This window comes from Diadema antillarum, unplaced genomic scaffold (assembly GCF_040938485.1).
Source record: "Diadema antillarum isolate AM-2024a unplaced genomic scaffold, OU_Dant_1.0 scf00000029, whole genome shotgun sequence".
NCBI classification, from domain to species: domain Eukaryota; kingdom Metazoa; phylum Echinodermata; class Echinoidea; order Diadematoida; family Diadematidae; genus Diadema; species Diadema antillarum.
In genome coordinates, this window is record NW_027270918.1 from 7,559,506 (window position 1) to 7,581,691 (window position 22,186).

The 22,186-nt window shown below is 39.4% G+C and overlaps 1 protein-coding gene across 1 annotated transcript in view; it reads right to left on the minus strand.

Annotated features, from left to right (window-relative positions):
* The window catches only part of LOC139738716 (dynein axonemal heavy chain 6-like), a 90,001-nt gene that overhangs the window by 3,696 nt on the left and 64,119 nt on the right, over positions 1-22,186 (minus strand). The window contains exons 62-83 of the mRNA XM_071649356.1: positions 21,682-21,807; positions 20,583-20,837; positions 20,127-20,258; positions 16,130-16,225; positions 15,306-15,446; positions 14,618-14,833; positions 13,827-13,945; positions 13,114-13,225; positions 12,588-12,709; positions 11,821-11,950; positions 11,068-11,182; positions 10,516-10,652; positions 9,689-10,050; positions 8,979-9,147; positions 7,897-8,251; positions 6,903-7,151; positions 6,217-6,427; positions 4,753-4,855; positions 3,086-3,313; positions 2,306-2,503; positions 1,558-1,751; positions 302-516 (exon numbers count right to left, since the gene is read on the minus strand). Of these exons, the coding sequence (XP_071505457.1) occupies positions 302-516; positions 1,558-1,751; positions 2,306-2,503; positions 3,086-3,313; positions 4,753-4,855; positions 6,217-6,427; positions 6,903-7,151; positions 7,897-8,251; positions 8,979-9,147; positions 9,689-10,050; positions 10,516-10,652; positions 11,068-11,182; positions 11,821-11,950; positions 12,588-12,709; positions 13,114-13,225; positions 13,827-13,945; positions 14,618-14,833; positions 15,306-15,446; positions 16,130-16,225; positions 20,127-20,258; positions 20,583-20,837; positions 21,682-21,807 (3,985 nt within the window). The remainder of the gene's footprint in view (positions 1-301; positions 517-1,557; positions 1,752-2,305; positions 2,504-3,085; positions 3,314-4,752; positions 4,856-6,216; positions 6,428-6,902; positions 7,152-7,896; positions 8,252-8,978; positions 9,148-9,688; positions 10,051-10,515; positions 10,653-11,067; positions 11,183-11,820; positions 11,951-12,587; positions 12,710-13,113; positions 13,226-13,826; positions 13,946-14,617; positions 14,834-15,305; positions 15,447-16,129; positions 16,226-20,126; positions 20,259-20,582; positions 20,838-21,681; positions 21,808-22,186) is intronic.

Here is a 22,186-nt window from a genome sequence, read left to right on the forward strand (position 1 = left end):
GTTATAATGAAGAAAGTAGAAATGAAAATCCATGTATATACACAACTTACAAAAAAAAAAAAAAAAGCCAAAACAGCTTTTGATCAGTGAATGGCAGACACCTCATAAGCATTCACAGAACTTTAGAGGAATATCCACTATGCAATGTTTTTAACCTGTTGAAGACGAGTCCTGGATACAGAGTATATTCGGGCAGGTGTCTATGGGAAATGCATGTTTTGTAGCAAAAAAAAAGCCCTCCTCAACAGGTTTACATATGTGGATCATCTTGGCACATATACATATGTCATGAGATGCTAACCTTTCTGCTCCTGCTTCTTGCCAGCAAAGCCCCCACCCATGTTGAAGCTCATCCCGGGGAACATGCCCCCGCCTCCCTGCTCCTGCTTGGCTCCGTGCCGAGACTTGCCCCTCTCCTTGCTGGTATCCTCCTCCTCCCCCTGGATGCTCTCTGGAAGCTGGTGCTGGATGTCCTGGGCCAGCTCTAGGACTACCTCATCATTGGTCTTTCCGGTCCTGATCCACAGAAGATTCAAGCAACATGACATCACTTACACAATGTCCTTAAAACACTATTAAAATGCTCCTTACTCAGATCCTCCTAACTCCATATATAGGCTTGTAATAAATTCCCCAAGCAGGGGATAAATTGGAAAGATATATGAAATATACCCTCTAACCAGGGGATAAAGTCTAAAGATGCATACAACATGACATCATTTATGCACTGCTGTTGAAAAAAAAAGAAGCAAACTGAAAAAAAAAAACAACAACTTGTAATTCAGCAAACACAGTACATTGTGAAAATTAATGTAGTATACAGTGTACCTCTGACTGAGGGATACATTTTGAACATGTATGTAACATGACACTACTTTAGTCTACACTATCCTTGGAACACTATGAGGAATGCAATCTAGCAAAAACACAATAGATCCACATATGGGTTTGTAACATACTCCCAAACCAGGGGATGAACAGATATACACTTATACACAACGAGTCATCTCTTACACATTGCCCTTCAAACACAACAGGCAATGATCCCCATCCAGCATAAACAAGACAGATTTGCATACACTTGAAGTACACTCTCTGACCAGGGGATAACTTGTGAAGTGGTTAACCCGTTGAGGACGAGTCCCGAGTATACTCGGGCAGGTGTCTATGGAAAATGCGTGTTGTAGCAAAATTAAACCGTCCTCAATGGGTTAACAATCGACTGACTAAGGCCATATTTTCATCTGGAGTTTGCCACCAGTTGCATTTAGAATAACCACACCCAGGCAAGAGAGAGAATCTAATGCAGTTCCTGAAGACATTTGCAGCGGTATGAATCAATCTCATCCTTATGTGAGTGTTAGGCACCTGCTGAAGTTTTGTCACTAATGCACAAACTAACCACAGTGCTAAAACTGTAATGGAAGTGACAATCAACATCCTGAATGAGAATGCAACAAAGCTCCTTTCACTAATGCAGACGTTTTCTTCAATTTCATTCAGAAGTATAAACTCAAACAAGGATGATGAACACTAAACAAACTTCCAAAAACTCACCCCATGATCTGCATGCCAACTCTAGGCTGGACTGTGAGCAGCGTGTCCACAAGCTTCTGAGCCTCACTCTCCCTGTAGGCCTTCTCTGCATTGGGGTGCATGCCAAACACCTCTGGTCGGTCGGTGTCCGGGAGGCCCTTGATGTAGGTCTGGCAGGATGACAGGGAGAATCCCTTGGGGAGGGGATGGTACACCTATGCACATCGAGGAAAAATATGGGAGAAAGTTGATGGAGGAGTACAGTGTTATTAAATCTTGATTCATACAGGGAAATATCAATATACTTTCAACCTTAACTAATAATCCAAACGAAGGAGGTAATGTTGGTGAACATGCAAGGATTAAAAAACTGATATAACATTCTCCATACTCTGTTATCTCTGTCTTAAAAAACCATTACAAGACTGAGAAAGAGACAAATTAACTTCAATGTATTCTACCTTCATTTTATGCTGACGTAATGGAATTCAGTCACTATGATTTCATTGCAATTTTGCAATTCATTTTGTTATGACAAAGCATTCCCAGCATATGACTTTGACAAGTACATTGTGCACTGATGGAGCATTAGTTGTGCTCTAAAAGATATTGGCTTCTATTTTGTTGCTGTCTTTTAATAGGAGGACAGGTGGCTCTTTAAAGCACGCACTCACAACTCGGTGTTCTGGCCATCTCTACTGAACCTATAGGCTTTGTACATATGTTGACAGTCAAAGAACAATCAGGATATTCTTAGTCCCACATGTACCTTGTCTGGTGAGTAGCTGTACTCTGGCAGGAGAGCATCAGGGCAGTAGAAAGTCTGGAGGATGCTGAGAAGACATCGTCGATCCCAGGAGTCAGTGACACGCCCACCGTAGACCACCTGACCAGTCAGGTATCTCAGGGCCTCCCAGGGAGTGTCCTCATGCACCACAAGCAGCATCTTGAGTAGCTGGATGGAGACCTGGTGCACAAGATGGGAGAGATGAGGACAAGTTGTGTTACTATGCAAGGAATGCTTAATAGTGAGGTTCCTTTTACCGGCTTAACTACGAGTGTAAATAAGAGAATTTCCACAAAATGTCATTTTTGCTGAAAAGTACACATTCCTTTGACTTGTAACTGACCTATGTTAAGGCTGATATTATTTCCCCTGCCTTCTGAAAGATGTAAGGTAAAATGCTCTTTAATTATGCTAGAAAAATGATATATGTTGTATTTTCATTATATTTTTTCATATTCTTGCCCTACTGCAATTTCATGGATTGTTGTAGTCTTCTAATCCAGCAGTGGCGGCACGAAAGTTTAAAAAATCAATAACTTTTGACCAGATTGTCCATTTTTTCTCAAACTTCACTGATGTGTTCAACTAGTATCCATGCATTCAGTCATTCCATATGTATGTATATATTTGGGTATAATTCCCCTATAACCCTATGAGCATCACTTCACTGGATGTAGTGAACAAGGCAGAGAATATGTTTACAGATAAGGAGGAAATAGTTTGAGAGCAGTGCATGGGTGACAGTTTTGTCCAGTGCCTCACCTCCAAGTCCGAGGCATTGAACTCGTAAGGAATGTTCCACCCGAGGGCGCCATACTTCTTCCTCTCGTTGATGACGGAGTTGAAGAAGCAGAGACCGAAGACGAGACTCCTCCAGTGTTCTCCTGGCCCCGAGTCCTCCCACGTCTCCTCGGTGATGGCTCCTGCTCCGCCTCCTCCGAAGGATCTCAGGAGATTGGCCTTGAGACCCTGGGGAGACTCCACAGTCATCTGTGGGGTAAGAGAGACACGCGGACAGAAATCATGGTCAATTAGTACCTCTACCAAGGAAGGAGGTTATGTGATCATCGGCACTGGTTTGTCTGTTTGCAAAATAACTCAAAAAAATTGTGAACGGGTTTGAATGAAACTTGCAGGAAAAGTCGATAATGACATAAGGAAATGATGATTGAATTTTGGTACTTATCTGGAAATTGTTATGGATTTTTGAAGGATTGTTTATCTTTGGGCATATAAGGTCAATGAACTTGGGAGTTCAAGTTGCGCACATTTGAAGTTTGCATACGCACTCTAAAGCGCGTGCTCTGCTCGGGAGAGGTGTGTAGCTGGACTCTGATTATATAAACAGAAGGCTTCTATATCGGGAAATTAAATGATTTTCAGCATGCACGTAAAATGGGTGGAAATGAGTTCCTTGGCGGAGGTCTGTGCTTTACGAGTGCTTTTCTCATGATTGTTTTTGTGGAGGTATTGTAGTACAATGGTTTTACCTACACCAAATCAATCTGAGATCAGGCGTTCACAGAATAGTGGACAAAATATGTATATCTCTTCATAGACGGTTGCTGTTGTTCTATAATTTGCAGATTCACTTTCAAGCCTTCCCATTCTATCATATTCAAAGCATACATGAGATGAGTGACTGAAACATAGTATGAGTCTGTTTGTGTCATATTTTTCCATCTGCATGTGAATCATATAACAATTTATCGGGTTAGCAACAGCATTCTGGGGTAGAAAGCAATGGTGAACTCTTTAATCAGTGCGCTTAGGAGCTACATGTACACAGTTGGAGCAACAAATAAAACATTCATATCACACTCTTTTTACATACGTTAATTTTTTTTTTTTTTTGGGGGGGGGGGGGAGACAAAGTTGTTCAACATTGGCACGGTCCAGGCCGCAAATTGATCAAAAATATTTTATCAGGATGAATCACACAAATTGTTAATGGACAAGTTCACCTTCATAGACATGTGGGTTTTGTGAATGCAGCAATATTCCTTAGAACACGTCAGTGAAAGTTTGAGGAAAATCGGACAATCTGTTCAAAAGTTATGAATTTTTGAAGTTTGTGCTCAGTCAAAGCTGGATGAGAAGACTACTATAGCTTGTGATGTCACATGTGTACAACGATATAAAGAAAGAATAAAGAAAATTCAACACATTTTCACTTTCCTCGCATAACAAAGGAACACTTGACTTCTCTCTTTCAGAAAGCAGGGGGAATGATATTACCCTTAACATATGTCAGTAACAAGTCAAAGAAATGTGCACTTTATTCAAAGAGTAAAGTTTTGTGAATAAAACTTTCGCTGATGTGTTCTGCTAATATTGTTGCCTTCACTCAATCCACATGTATATGAAGGTGGACTTGTCCTTTAACAATCAAAGTAGCAAGTGCGTGCACAGTTCTGGCACCCACTGACCTTCAGCCCTGTCTGCAGGATGGACGTTGGGAAGGATGGGTCGGGTTTGGAGCTTAGCCAGAGGCGGAACTGAGGATCAATCTCAGTGTGAGGCTTGCTAAATCTGGGAAAAATCAAACGAAAAATCTATTAATTGAATTGAATTGAATTAAAAAGGTGTTTTACTGATCAATATCCAGGGCAGCCTGGAGGCTGAATTACAGACATTGTTAACAAATGACCATGAATACATTAAAAATACACACAAGATACAGCCTAGTAATGAAAAAAAATGCATAGAACAACAAAAAATCAATCTAATTCATCTAAACCATTGCACAATGAGATCAACCTATAATACAAAACAAAAACAAATATTACAATTACAATATCTAATAACACTGTTTTCAATAATTATCACAAATAATTGAGTTTATGTAAATTGTGTATGCCGGTCATTAATGACAAGAGTTTTGGAGGATTAAACATGAAGATGATATGAATCAGGAATTTTAGTACCTGCTAAATCGAAACCACAAGTTTGTCATGGCAATTATGCATTTTTGTGTGTGATTGAGAGCAATGCTGCATTAAAACTTGCTATAGATCATATAAACATGGAAAAAGTCTTAAATTACCTTTTTTCAAATTTCCTGATAGCCATTGTGCGATTTTATTATTGCTTTTATTTGTCGTTTTGACTTACAATTAATCACAACATTGCGCATCGAAACCATCAAAACAATCGAAACCACAAGTTTGTCTTGGCGATTACGCACATTTGTGTCTGATTTAGGGCAATGCTGCATAAAAACTGCCTATAGATCACAAAATCATGGAAAAAGTCTTAAATTACATTTTTTTTAAAATTTCCTGATAGCCATTGTGCGATTTTAATGCTTTTGTTTGTCGTTTTGACTTACAATTAATCACAACATTGTGCATAATGAGGCTAATGAGACTAAAAGAAAAAGAAAAGAAACTATAAAATACTTAAGGAGTATAGGCATGACTTCATTCGCTTTATCTATAACGATACATAACATTTCATACACTTACAGATACACATACCAGGGGCGGATCCAGGAATTCTGTAAAGAGGGGGCACCTTTACAAAATTAAAGGGGGGAGGGACACGCACCCCTCCCCCATTTTTCTTTTTATTTCTTTTGTTTTAACAAAAAAATAAAGGGGGGTGCATGTCTAGTGTGCTCCTCCTGGATCCGCCACTGCATACACTTGCATCAATTGTCACTGCTGCCTCACACTAAACCAGTCTTACCCTTACAACATCACATGACAACCTAGGCAGCTTCATGTTATTACTTCCAAACTGTGTTTTTTCAGGAATTGATCAGCCACACCAATTTCATCCCTCCTAATCAAGTGCTGGTTTGGAAGACACAACCACCAGCCTGTTTGAGATCGACTTCTCCGGCGATGTTTAGGACAAGAGGTCTGCAGCCACCGAGAGGTGGTACTCACCCTTCCACGATGGCTTGAAGGCGGGGCATGAAGGAGGCTGCCAGGTGGCAGTTCTGGAGGAAGATCCAGCGCCCTTTCAGGATCTGTGCCTTGGAGATGAGCTCCTCTGCCTTGGGTCCCTGGCCCCGCCCCAGGGAGATGAGGTCGACATGGAGGGTGCTTCCCCTCATTTCTCTGGCAAACCGCATTAACTGGGCAGTTGGGTCAACTCCTGCAAGAGCAAATTAAACGTATACAGTCCAAACAATTGACCATATGCAGATGTACAATGAATGTACTGGCATCTTGCTCCCTTTCGTATTTAGTTGTATTTAGATACATCAAGTCATGATAAAGCTTTGGTTAGGTAATACAACAAATGTTTAGTAAATAGTTAAACTGAGAAAATAATACCTGAAACTGCATGGTGGGGTTGCAAACATACCAACCACTTTTTTTCTTTTTGGTTCATGCCAATAATGATACCAGCCCCTTGGCCAAAAAGTGACATGAGAGTGGTATTCATGACACATATCACATATTCATACTGCACTGCACTTTCTGCTGCTAATTTGATACCTGATGTTTCTATTGTTGTTGCTTTCCCAACAGATTACTAAAACCTCTCTTCTTTTATAACAACAATGAAATCATGCTTTGACCTCTCCTATGATAATGATATCAATTGTTTGACCTCTACCACTGACCTGGTGAGAGGATAAAGATGAGGGGATTGACCGCTGTGGATCCCTCAAAGATCTCCTTGAGATCGAAGCCACCGCTGGAGAGGAACCTCTCCCCCATGAGCTCGTCGACAAAGGCCCTGACGGAGGAGACCAGGCTGTCCGGTCTCAGCACCTTGATGAGGAGGAGCCTCTCAAACGGCTTGAGGATCTCCCAGCTGAATGGGGTCCCTGTGGAGGGGGAGGCACCGGAGGAGGAGGATGGAGAAGCACCTGAGGGGGGAGCCAGGGAAGGATGGAGTTAATCACACTGACCAGTTGCTTGTCTATGCATTGATGGTATTATATGGTTTTTACAGGGCATCTGAAAGTTTGTGTGTCCCTTTTCCAATCCTGAAAATTAGATTCCTTTCATAAGCTGGTATATTGTAGAGGTACATGTGCAGGCAATTCCATATTTTCATTCTTACCATATTATACCATTACCATTATTACCATAAGACTTTATACACGATGGGGTCATACGACCTTCAAGCTTACAAAGCAAAAAGATGACCTGGTAAAATGACCTGCAAATAAACCACATTTTATCTTAGAGTTGGCTGATCACATGGCTGATCACATGATTCTATTCATTCTCTTTGAATTCTTCAGGACATTTGAAAAGTAAAGAAAGCTAACGAGTGTATGGTGGCAAACAAAGAATTTACAGCAGGAAGCACTTGTTTGTCTAATCACATATTCATATATCTACCTATCAATCTGACAATCAGTATGTCTGTCTATACCTACATGTATCTATCTATTTATCTATCTATCTATCTATCTATCTATCTATCTATCTTTCTATCTATCTGTGGGTCTACACATTTATCTATCTAGCAGTGAGAAAATAATAACATGAAAATCATGATCATACATTTTGAGTTTGAATACTGAATATATGCAAGTTTTTACGCTATCATAGACAACAGCGATAACCCTAACCCTGAAAACGATGAGACCTAAAAGAATCTACCTTTCTCTGAAGACTGTTTGGGGAAAGGCTGGCACATGAGTTTGTACGGGTCCTCCGTCTTAGCCATGGCTGTCCACTGGTCCTGACAATTGAGGATGTACATGCAGATGCCTTGGTAGGGCTCCAGGTTAGATGACAGGTACTGGCACTGCTTCCAAGCCTTCTCCGGTATCCACTTGGGAGGGGTGGAGGTGACACGCCCTGTGGGACCGTTCCTGCTGCCGATGGAGGAGGTGGAGGAACCTGGCCGAGAGGTCTTGGCACTTCCTGCTCGGTTCTCCAGCTCCAGGCGCTGGAGTGGGGTCAGGCCGTCGTGTTTCTCGAGAATTAGGGGGTCAGCTGTCTCGGCTAGGACCTACAATGTACAAATGGAACCAAGAACCATTTTGAACTAGCCCACAATTTTACATCTTTTTCCACTTTGTTATTTTCCCCCAAAGAAAATGTTATGATTTAATGACATGCACTCCCAAATCATAAGAGTAGAAGTATAAAGAAATTATGACAACTGTTCAAAAGAAAGAGACTGGATGATTATAGCAGCTATGTACCCATAAATTATACATTTTTCCAAATGGTGGCCTTGATATATGGAGAGTAAACAAGTGCCACTTGACAAGAGATACACAAAATTACGTCTGAATGAAACTAAGTCAAGACACATACACTAAGGCAATAACAACACACAAGTCAGAGTAATGGATGACCCTTTACAGAGACACATGGTATCAACAGGCTGGTATAATGGCATACTGCAAGGAGCAACAAACTAAGTTACTGAATGAAGGAATAATGTTTTTATTTTCAGCAAACAAACATTACAAAGAAATGAAATATGAATCAGATGTAGACAAACATTCACTTGCAAATGTTCATGCCTTACAAAGATAGGAATTCTACTAAAACTGAGAAATGAATAAGAAAGGGAAACACGTGAGGAAATCAGACAAAAAGTCGCTACTTGTATTGTTGGCTGACACCAGAAGGACATCAACACTGCACAAACTCTGTGGAGTTTGTGCCCAACTGGTCCTCAGCGAAAAGTTATTTTAAGACTGTAGCAGAAATACGTTGAGGATTACCTGTCCCTGGAGAAAGATCTGCCACTCTGTGTGTGAGATGCGGCCCATGTTGCCCCCGACCTCATCCAGCTCATTGCTCTGGATCCGGCCATTGGAGAGCATGATGCTACTACACAGCATGAAGGAGAAGACCAGCTGGTGGTGGTTAAACAGGGCCACGGATACCACTCTGGGAGGGAGAGGCAGATGGCATCACAACATCCATCATCTTCCAACATCATTTACAAACAAGTCAGGCCTACCACATTAAACTTATTATATCCTTCGCATGTGTGATAATTGATTAGTGTGTATGAGATAAAATATCTTTTCACAAAACTTGCTTTACACAATAAGCTTTACTGTAAGAAAAAGATGACTTATAAGGAGTTGGCAGTGTCCACTGTGGCAACTTTCCAATGTACATGAAGACTTTCAAGTCCAATGACAGTCAACATATGAAAACAAATTCAATCTGCATTCACTGAATTCCCAACAAATAAGAAATCATGTGATTCGTGAACAATAAAAGGGCTGCTAGGGTAAACATTTTTGTATTTATGTACCACATGATGAACACTATATTTCCCTGTTATAAAAATGACATTATTGCTCAAATCTGAGACTGCAGAATATACAATTAAGACTGACTGACAGACAGTCACAAAAAGTGGGATTATCTATGACATTAGGAGAAACTAGATATGAAGCTCTTTGGGAGGAGATCTCACTTGTAGATGGTTTCTGTCAAATTCTGCACCATATTTTGCAGATGCTTCAGGAGGTCTTTGCCCTGGAGGGCCGGTCTGGAGCTCCCCCTGGACTCCAGGGGAGAGTCACGCCCACTGGCTGACGACTTGAGCAGGTCCGGGCTGTTCCGGGCACTGGAGGGGCGCAGCCGGCCACTCAGGGGCCTCCCGCTGGACGCTGACCCTGACCTCTGGCTAGCAATGCTGGACAGGCCGTCACGGGATGAGTCTCGGATGCACTTGCCAAAGAGCATCTGGAACCAGGGGAGGGAGAACTGGTACATGACGTCGATGGAGGCCAGGTCGGCTAGGACGAAATACAGGACTGCTCCACGGGTGGCAACCTGGAGGCATGGAAAGAGGCAAGGTGGTTTAATTTTATTCAAATTACATTTTATGCACTCTCCAACATTCTACAACATAATGCTATTCAGTACTGGATTATGGTGTCATGAATTTTTTCTCACAAGACAGGCTGACACACAGACTGATTATCCAAACAGCCATGGGCCCTGCATGCTTAACAAATATCACACACCAGAAAAGAAAAAAAAAAAACCAACAATAGTGATTTGAAAGGCACTTATGGTAACTTGGCTGTAAAATTTAAACTTCACTTCATAGTATAACAGCTAAAAAAAAAGAAAACACACACACACACACAACTAAAATACATGCAAAAAATACATACATGCTCTTCGAATTTGGCAATATACCAAGAGGGGCAAAGATATACAAATATTTTCTGTTGAAGAGAGTAAGAAAGCAGTCAAAGTTTGATACATCCATGGTGTATGGAATCTACTCACTGGTAGGTACTTCTTGCGGGCAAGTTCAATCTTCTCCTGGGTGACCTCAGATTCGCCAACCCTCTTCTGAATCTCCTCCGACATCCTCTTACTCTTCTCCAGGGTATCAACCAAGTCCTGGTCATCCAGGATGTGACCTATGACATGTCCAGAAACACACAGGATACACAATAGTAGCAATTCTAGATATTCTAATGTCCAACAACTAGGACACATAAAGGGCATTACATTAGATGATTGTGGTAATTTATTTCAAAGCATTTGTCGCCAATGTGCAGTTTTTCTTACATTTTACCAATGTTCTCAATTCTTAATCCTTAATTCTACCTTTCCTTAACATGCTGCACTACAACACCCATGATAAAGTAGACAAGAAAAATATGCTCTTTCATGATATTTTCAAAGTACCCATTTTGGATTCCATGGCACCTCCTACATTTATGTAACCTGTTCGACCTGTACAAATAGTGTACAAAAAAAGCATATCATGATTATATCACAGTTGTGTTGATATCCAACCAAACTTGACGTTTGATGTGAAGAAACTATTACCCTCTGATTTCTGTAGGAGACTGAGAGATTTATCCTCCAGGTCTCTCAGGGCCGTCAGGTCTCTAGCGATACTCTCCAAGAGCTCTCCTCTCTGCTTCTCCAGGATGGGTTGCTCCTGTCAATCCAATAAAAGATTAATGGGAGGAAAGTGGTTCATCCTCATCATCTTAATCATCATCTTGAATGCTATCTAACAAGTTACAAGTCTCACCACACTAAAAGCGAGTCACCAAAATTGTACTACAAAGGCGAGCTTTTCACACATGTTCTTCTAGAAGTACGTACTAGGTGAAGGGCCGCCGCAAGAATGTTTTTTATTTGTTATATAATTGTTAAACTGAGCAAGCAAAACTTCATCATACTGATGACAAAGTTAGGAGAGGAAATATATGGTAAACTGATTTCTACATCAACATTACATGTTTCACTTTGATCGCTACCTCATGATATTAATCTTCACTGACAGAGTGCTAGAAAAAAAAAAGCTACATGCCTCTACTTCATCTTCAATATACTTTCTTCCTTTTCTTAAAAGCAGTGTTCAGTCATCTTGGATGCATCCTACTTTTCACAAGCAACTGAAAATCATAGATAACATCACACTCTCTATGCTTCACAAATAATTTTAGGACCTGTTCTATCCCACTTCTCAGCACGCTAATGAGACAAGATATATTGCATCAGAAATGAGTTGATACTACAACAGTCCATCTAATTTCCATATCACACCCCAAACGATTTTCAAAGACGTACTTGATGAACCACTGTTGATAGAAGCTGATCCTGCAGACCCTCAAAAGTGACAGTGAAGTTGATGAGGGTGACCCTAATGCAGACGGCTGGTAGAAAGTGAGGGTTGGCCATGCGTGTCGTCATGTACAGCCTGACAGATGGAAGAATGCATTAAAAACAAATTAACAGCAAACATGGTAATGACTACAATGAAAATAGGAGGGGGCTCTGAATGTCCTGATGACAACATAAGTGAAAGATTCCTGGTAAAGTATTTACTATTTCATGCCCTACAGTACTCTTCTGTTGACTTTGCTTCTCCACAGCTTCAAGGAGGGGCGTATCAGGAGAGTCTTAAACAGGTCACACTGTTTAACAAGATTATGGCATTGGTAGTAGTCATTTTCCTATATATAGCGCCCTTCCACTTATCCTAGTGGTTAAGCACTGGTCCCTGGAATCAAACCTGTATCATCAGTGTACTTTCCCAACTCCCAGGGAAGCAATCTAACCACACTGTTACTCACATATTCACATAAGCTAACTCCAACAACGAAGCAATAAAGTTCAGCTATCAATACTTTTAATACCAGGTTCCCCTGTATACATCAACAAAGAGGGAAGCTTTGTAGAAAATGCGTCTTGCTCTAGGACAAGAGTGCTTGAACCGTACACCTCCAAATCAACAGCATAGTGTGCAATCCCCAAGACCATTGCATCTCAGCATATTATTAGAAGCACAATGTAATCAGATTATGCTATTGAATGTGGTTGTTGAATATGCTTACCTGAAGTTGTGGTTATATTCAATCTCTGTGTCTCCAAGCTTTATGACATCCTGTGCTCCACGTCGGACAAATTCTTTCAGCAAGATGGGCTTGAGACTGGGGTCAAGAACCTCTGTCACATTCTGTCATGATTAAGAAAAGTTATGGAGTGAAGCAATAAATCTTCATCACTTTTAATGACTGAACAAAACAGAAAGGCACTGTGAGGTAAATAGATTTATAGCATGTCTGTTTAACTTAAGGTATAATCTCATGTTACTGTACTCGATTCCTTTCATGAAGTTTGGGTTTTTTCTTCTAAAGTACAGCTGCAGCAGTGTTCTATCATTTTGCTGTCATGTTTTACAACAAAAGTTGACCTGCCCCGGGAACTCTGATACAGCATAAACCAGGTCCCCTAACTGCACATGAGATAGAGCCTTGATATACTAGGCAAGAAAGCCAACTTAATAATTTCTATATAGTTAAGAATAATGTGCACTCTCTAATATGTGATTTGTCCTTGTAGAAAGAATGTGTGACTCACCTCCAACAAGACAGGTTCTCCCACTCGTACGGCTCTCTCCATGTCCCGGATGAAGTTAGGGTCATTGGCCTGAACTTTCATCAACCTGTTTCCTTCCATTTCACAGATCCATCTGCAAGAGGTCAAAGGTCATTGGTCGAAAATTCCACAAGTAGTTGTTTCAGTGCATGTCCATTAACTAAATCTGAATAGAATACTCCTGAACAGGAATATTGCATGCCTGAACTGCCACAACTTTTTCACGTGTCAAATTTCAAATTTCAACTGCAGATCTAGCTGATGCAGCATATCCTCTAAATAAACCATCTGCATTACAAAGTATATTCATCCATCCAGCCATCTTTTAATTCATCCTGTCTTCAACTCACTGATACACACATCATTCATTCAATGACAGATCCCATGTAGACTGTGCCATAATGAGTAAGTTCCAGTTAGTGCGCAAGTGACTCAAACAAACACTGGTATTACAATGTATGGGCCAACACATGGTGGGATGCTTTCGAAGGATAAACCAGACAGATTACAACAAAATTTAATGACAAAGAATGCCATCCAAAAGTTTTCCCAGAGTCTACAGATTATAAGGACATGGAAAGTTAATGAAGAAAGACTATAACCAATGTGAACCCTTTCTCTTCCCAAATTTACCACTGTCACTCTCTACCCATACCCTCTCTAATGATGGTAAAAATGGAACAGGTTTGACTTACTTTTCGGCTTGGCCCTGAGGGTCAATCATGAGGGGCCAGCGATGCCCTCTCTTGACAAAGATGGCATTCTCCGTGGAGTGGCTGTCCTGCGGGAGGCCCTCATTGTGCCACTTCCTCACCTGTTTGAACATGGAGAAATACATGATTTACTCTTCATGTCATTAATTTCAATAGATTAACTCTTTGCATTCCTCTACTGTGGATGAATGGCACTTAAACATGAATCACATACACTTAGTTTGGAATATGCTCTCAAAAACTCACTAATTTACTTCAGATGAGATACATACTGCGAAAAGACACACAAAGCATGTAAAATCTGTCATTTCATCTACATCTTCAGCTCTCCAAGACTCTTCTTTCCTGAATACTCTACACGTTCCATTATTGCAATTACAGGATAAAATATCTGAAGGAAGCAATATGAAGGAAACCTTGATGTAGTCATCTTACTCTATTGCCACTTTAAACATTCTTGATCACCATTTTTGAATTGTTAAAGTAATGTGACAAAACACCATGATACTCCATTTTAAGTTGTCAGGTTTTCTTCTCTTCACAGCTCTTTCCACTAATGTAAAAACGAAAGTCAGGTAATATTCAAAACACTGTGATAGCATGAATGTTGCAACTGAATACAAGCCAAGAGAGAAGACACAACATCCCACTTGGTTATAAGTCAACAGGAATTAACGAAGTGGAGACTTGTAATTCATCATATCTAGTCACAACAGATTTTCATTCAGCAGAACCCACACATCATAGAAAGAAAGCAGATGCATGGTACTTGCCGTGTTTGGTTCAGCCATGGAGTTGATGAGGGTGAAGTCATGTGACAGGGGGATTTCCCTACTCTGACACATCCCCACCCACTTGTTGATCATCCCCCTGCGGTAGGAGGCGGTGAAGACTCCCAGGTAGGCGATGCTGGAGGCGGAGACCAGAGTGTCGCCCACCACACCCTGCAGCTTCCCTTCTAGGTCATCCATCGACTCCGCCCAGCGGATCTAAGAATCAAACATCAGATCATTACTGCCATAAATGATTGCATATGTTGCATCCAGTTGCCAGTTATATTTGTTGGGGCACTAAAACATTTCAGAAATAAACAAGAGTTTTTCAAAAGACAAAAACAAACACTCATTAATCAGCTGGTCAATCAAAGATACATACCGAAGGGCAACATTACATTATATGTGGTAACTAATGTTAAAATGAACATATTATCACGCTATTACTATATTTCATTCATTTCACAATTATTTCATTTTTAGCAAAGCCATTATTCCCATGAACTGTCAATGTTGGTTCTGCTGTACAGAAAATGGAAGAGACTTATTGACATACATACATCTACAACTTTATGTACAAACTACCACATATATATCTGTGAGAGATAACTTCAAATATTATTTGGTGTAACTCAGCCAAAATGTATGAGTTCATGTGGGAGCAATGCAGACAAGAATTCACAGCTACCTTTTCATCTGCCAGGGCTGAGATGAGAACAGACGCCCTCTTGAGACGGAGAGTGGTGAGGACTTTCCTCTCCCTCAGAGACTCTCTCTGGTGCACGCTGTCATCGTACTGCTGCTGCAAGACTCGCAGGTGCTCTTGAATCTAGAGAACCAGGGGGTCAAAGGTCATTATATCAAGAAATGAAACAGATTGAATCAAATTACATGTATATCTGCTGTTACTCAGCATCAATCATCTTACATCACTCCTCTCCATATACATTACATTACAGTAACTTCCTTCTTTTCTCTCTTTCTTTATCTCAATCTGTTTGTAAGGCAAGCAGCTACAGTTAATGAGTTTAAGGTCAGATTAAAAATTCATCTTTTGAACAATGCATTCTATGTTTGAATTAGGCATGTTGTGCTTATTACTTTGTAATGCGTAGTAGGGTATATTATTATAGTAGCTGCGCAATATAAATGTCCTTTATTATTATCATTATTATTATCATTGTCATCATCATCATCATCATCATCATCACCATCATCATCATTATTATTGATATTACTACCTACTCAATATCTATCTCTCTATCTCTACATGCAAATCTCTCCTATTCTTCTTTCTCTAGATATACTCCATATCTTCCTTTCAAACTATCTCTCACCCTCTTTCTCTATATATGTTGCACATCTCTCTAGCTCTTACATCAGTCAAGATTAAATCATATTGGCAAAACAATATGGTTTCTATTTGCAAATTTGACGCTAATATGGGGATACCATACAGAGATTGTGGAATACTCATTTAGATCATCTTACTGGAGTGATGATTAGTCTTACCTTGGCCAGACTCTCCTGTTTCTCTCGTAGTCCTCCCTTGGCCAGGTTCAGAGCATCCTTGGCTTCCTCCACTCTCTTCTGCTTTGGTTTCACCATCTGTCCAATCACAAAAATTGACATTAGTATCACAATCTCATTTGAAAATGCCAATTTGATCACATGATTAGTTCTCACATTAACCAGTCCAACTGTAAGGCCACACATTCACAAGAAATTGATGAAGGAATGTTCAACTTACCTTCAAGGAAATATAAAATAATAGCTCTATATTTTAGTGGAGAGAATTGTGTTTGATACAAATCATTCTTTCTCATTCACACATGGGGTATCACAGTGTAGACAAAATTAATGTACAGTTTGTGTCAAGCCCTTGCACAACAGCGTGAAGACTCTTGAAGATAGTATTTGAAGTCACAATCACATATAGATTCTCCGCAAATATGGCACTATTTACGTATCATTATTGTACACCTCTGTTAACATTCTGCATTTGGAAAAAAAAAATGTATATATGTATATTGTACTTTGACATTAGCAATGAAATCAAGAGATATTTGATTCATCCCTTTTTTAACAAACATGTAAATTTTGTTTTAAAAAAAATGCATTACAATATCCTGTTTCTTCAGGATTTTTATCTACAATATTTTTGTAGGACTCAAAACACTACTCATTAGGATTTGCTGACAATTTCAACATGAACTGTTAAAAAAAAAAAAAAAGTATATATATATATATACATAAATAAAATTCGAACTGATTTGTGTATTCAGGAAGCAGAAAGTTTATTTATTGAAATCCTAAATGAAAATGAAAAAAATATTATAGTTGGTACTATTTACCGTCCTCCACAAAATGACATTCAATCTTTTTTTGATAACTTCGACCATTGTGTTAATGAAATCTTTGGAGAGAGAAAATCCATTTTCTTGATGGGAGATTACAATATAGATTTATTGGAACCTACCCATTTCCACGACATATTATTTTCCAATTCAATGCATCCCCACATCAATAAACCTACCAGAATAAATAACACCACACATAGCAAAACATTAATAGATAACATAATGTCTAACGTAATAACGGAAACCTGTACGAACGGCATTATTTACTCAGATATATCCGATCACCTACCAATTTTTATGATAAATGATAAATCTGTAACAACCCCAATACGTCACCAACCCAAACAATATTTGAAAATGCATAGAAATGTAACGCCACATGATATTGATTCATTGAATCAAGATTTATTTGAAGAACAATGGAATGACGTCTTTGAACTCCAAGATGTTAATTCTTCTTATGAAATTTTCTTACAAAAATTATTAGATTATTGTGATAAGCACATTCCTTTAACTCCCAAAAGAAAAGGAAGGAAAAAAGCTCGGCAACCCTGGAATACTCAAGGCCTTATACGTTCCATTCTCACTCGAAACCGTCTTTATAAAATATCTTTGAGAAAACCTACTCCTGAAAATGTGAAAAGGTATAAAACATATAGAAATAAATTAACTACCTTGATTCGAGTCTCACGTAAATCATATATTTCAAATAAACTCGAATCTAATAAGGATGATAAAAGTGCTCTTTGGCGGACTGTTAATGAAATACTCAAAAAGAAACCTACGGAATGTCCTGACAGCATTACTCATAACGATAATGTTATTACCAATCCTGACCAAATTGCAAATATTTTTAACAATTTTTTTGTTAATGTTGGTCCTTCTTTAGCAGCATCTATTCCTGCAAATGATGCAAAGAATTATAAAGATTATTTACTTGAAAGTAATCAAAATTCTTTGTTTTTTACTCCAATTAATGAATCGGAAATTATTGATACTGTTCGATTTTTGAAATGTAGTAAATCCTGTGGGTCTGATAATTTAAGTGTGAATTTGTTGAAAAAAATAATTTACCCCCTAGCAGCCCCTCTCACCCATATATTCAATCTATCCCTACTCAACGGAAATTATCCAGACTCCTTCAAAACGGCCAAAGTTATCCCCATTCATAAAAGAGAAGATCCCTTAATGGTGAAAAATTATAGACCCATTTCATTGTTACCTGCAATATCGAAAATTTTAGAAAAAGTAGTTTACAAGCGTCTCCACTCGTTCATGATTGAAAATGAAATATTAAATGCGAATCAGTTTGGTTTTCGGAAAGGATTTTCTACCGATTATGCTATAATTAAATCTGTTGATAATATTATTGATGCGCTTTCTAAAAAGGAGCACATAATTGGAGTTTTTATGGACCTTAGTAAAGCGTTTGACACTATTGATCATGATATTTTACTTGAAAAATTATATAACTATGGTGTGAGAGGGATTACTCTGTCGTGGTTCAGAAGTTATCTAAGTCATCGAAAACAATATGTTGTATTTAAATTCACTCACTCAACATATTCAAACGTGTCATGCGGTGTCCCTCAGGGATCTATCCTTGGGCCCCTACTCTTTTTGATTTATATCAATGATATTATCAACTCCTCTCCTCGTTTAAATTTCATCTTATTTGCAGACGACACCAATGTTTTTTATTCCCACAAGGACATTGTAACACTGGTTGACACATTAAATACGGAATTAAGCAACATCTCGAAGTGGTTTAGAAGTAATAAGCTTTCATTGAATATTGATAAGACATGTTTTATACACTTTCATACGTTGCAATCCCAACCCACCCTTCCTCAAAGTATTTTTATTGATGATATAAACATTGCTGAGAAACATTCAACCAAGTTCCTAGGAGTAACCCTAGATAGCAATCTAACTTGGAATACTCATGTTCAGAATATTACAACAGCAATATCTAAAGTAACTGGTGTTTTAAGAAGAATAAAATATTTAATTAATAATCAAACTTTAATTATGTTATACAACACTTTATTTTTATCATATGTAATGTACTGTAATATTGTATGGGGCAACAGTAGCAAAACAAAAATTGAACACAATTTTTCTTCTCCAGAAAAAGGCTCTTCGTATATGCACACATTCACATTTTTTGGCTCACACTGACCCCATATTCTATCGCCTAAAAACTTTGAAGGCCCATGATATACATTTATACCTAACTGCCATATTTATGTATAAACACACTCGAAATGCATTACCATTTTTTCATAATACCCTAGTAACCAATGACCATATTCACTCATACCCTACCCGTCGTTCCCATGATTTTCACTTAAGTAATCCGAAGCTTTTACTTGCTCAAAAGTCGATTAGACATCAAGGTCCGGATACATGGAACACTCTTCCTGAGGAGTTGAAACAGTGTGCCTCCTTGTTTTCATTTAAAGCAAACTTAAAGAAGTACATTTTATTACAGTATATTTCAAATATGAACTAAAAACAAATAAATTATATAAACCTGTAACTAATGTTGGTCTCCTGATAGCAACAGCGCATATCGTCCCCTCTTTCAGTAAACCAATTTCACTATTCTAAATTCCAGCCTATCTGCTATTGTGCACCCTCAAGCACCTGCACACACATTCACCACCACCACCATCGCACACCAGAGTTTATTTTCCCCTGCTACCTTCGCAGCAGAATTTATATTGTTACGAATTTAGTACGTCCTTATCTTTTCCTCGGGCCGGCCATCTTTTCAAGCAATGCTTATAATGGCGGCCCTCTGCATAATCGTTTCTTAACTATAAATGTTATTCTTATCACTGCTGCATAGACATGCATACTGTATATTAAATTTCTTTCATATCGTTGTTTATGCAAGTCAAAAGACTGTGTTAAATTTACTTTACATATGTCCTACGTGTTCATGATTATGTACTTAGTATGTATCTTGGTTTATGCAAGTCAAACGACTTTGCGTTTAATTTACTTTGTATATTTCCTGCATTTTCATGATTATGTAACTTATGTATATTGATTTGCAGAAAATAAAGTATCTATCAAACAAAAACAAATATATATATATATAAATCTCTTTCGGATCCAAGACGACCAGTAGATACTCTTACCTTAGTGACCTCCACGTAGTGTTCTAGGGCCAGGACCCACTGACAGATGGACTTGCAGGCCAGAGAGACCTGGCCCACCTTCTCTGGGACAAAGTCTGGTAGGGAGGTGTACTTCTTCAGCTGACGACCAATCTATTGTAACCAAGACAACAGGTACAACTGTCACTCCACACAAGTGGTTCTACAAGACAGGATTCTTCAAACTCAGTATTTTTGTGTCTACCTTTGAGCATAATATGCCATATCCAAGTAGATAATTTGTATCAAAACCAATTAGAGAGTTTACAGAGTGTAATTCACTGCTCCATTCCTCATCAGAATCCACACTATGGTAGAGTATCTGAATTTTGCAGACTATTCAACAAACTTCTATTATCATTTACAGGAAATATTTCCTGCAATGGTGGACTGGACAAAGCCCATTATGATACAAAAGACAACAAACAAAGAACCAACCTTATCCGGCACATTGTTCTTGTCAAAGTTGACCATCTTTTTCAGGAAACCCTGGTCTGCCAGCAGGTGTTTCGCTGTGCTCCAGTCTGGCTTCTGTCTGAACAGGATGCAGACAGCAGCGAAAACCTGCGTGACCAGGGTGGGGGGCTTGGCGTAGACGCGAATCTCTGAGATGTCCGACTTGTCCAGAGAGTCCAGGGCATCAATGGCCTCTTGTAGGGCTGGGATCACAGACTGCAGATCTCGCTGGGCTTGCTGGAGGGATGATGGGTAATCACAGTATGGGGGATTTAGAGATTTAGTCTGGCGTACTTGTTTACTTGGTCTTGTTTACTTTTTAAAAGTTTTTCGTTTATTTGTATTTTAGAATACATACAAAATGTCTTGATTTCCCTTTCATCTGTGGCAAAGGTTGGCGGTAGGAAATTCTTTGACATGGCTACTAGTGTAGACACATAAGACAAAGCTTGTTCATTAACTCACTTATTTTAAGTTCCCCTGTATACAAACTACCACTGGTAGATGACAACATTCAAATGTACACTCTGAGACTTTGATGATTTATTTATCTACATTGTTTGAATGTCAGCATGCAGGATGGAATTGACAGTTTCTTCTGATCTCATTTAATTCACAAACTGCAACACTTTTTTTTTTACAATGTCACATCAGTGCAGGGTTTTTCTTTGAGCTTCATTTGTTCTGTGTTGGTGGACTTAATAAATGTATGGTTATTGTGGGGGACTGGGGGCACTGTGACATAGTGGATAAGACTCCTGACTCCCAATTGGAGGACCCAAGTTTGATTCCCGCCCAGTGCTTACGTTCTTGGACAAGATGTGTACCCATCACATCCCTCTCGACCCAGGTGTATAAATGGGTACCTGGCAACGCTAGGGTAATAATAATGGCAGGGCCCTCTGGTAGAGCAGTGGCAACAACGAAGAGACTACCCTGGATAAAGAAGACTTTATTATAATTATTATTATCATTAGTGTTGTACCAGAAAGCCTCAGGCTACCGAAGAGTTTTCTCATTGTGTCCCCATAGAATCACTGAGTTCCTAAAAAAAAGGGGGAGTGGTCCTATGTTTACTCACATCAGCATAGTCCTGGACTATCTGGGCTTCTCTCTTCATGATGGACTCTTCATGTTCCACAATCTCCCTGACCTGTCCCACGGCCTCCTGGTCCTTGGACAGCTGCTCCAGCAAGAGCTCTGTATCCTGAAGAAGACACAACAAAAGTTTCAATTAATGTTTATTCCTTTAGCCAGGGCTCAACACTAACGGTGGCCCGGTGGCCCAGGGCCACCAAAAACGCACGTCAGGCCACCAAAATTTCAGAAATAAAGAATTTGGTGGCCTGATCGGGCCACCAAAAAAGGTCAGATATTTGCCTTTGGGCCACCAAAAGTAAAAGTTAGTGTGGAGCCCTGCTTTAGCTGATACACACCTAGGAAACATATACAGAGAGCATTTACAGTAAAAGAGACAATCGTGGGTTTTGTTCAACTGATCAAGTATGAAACATACCACACGGCTAGAAATGTTCGTGGCCTGACACTTTCGCAAAATGGAGCCATTGGCCATTATTGCAACATGA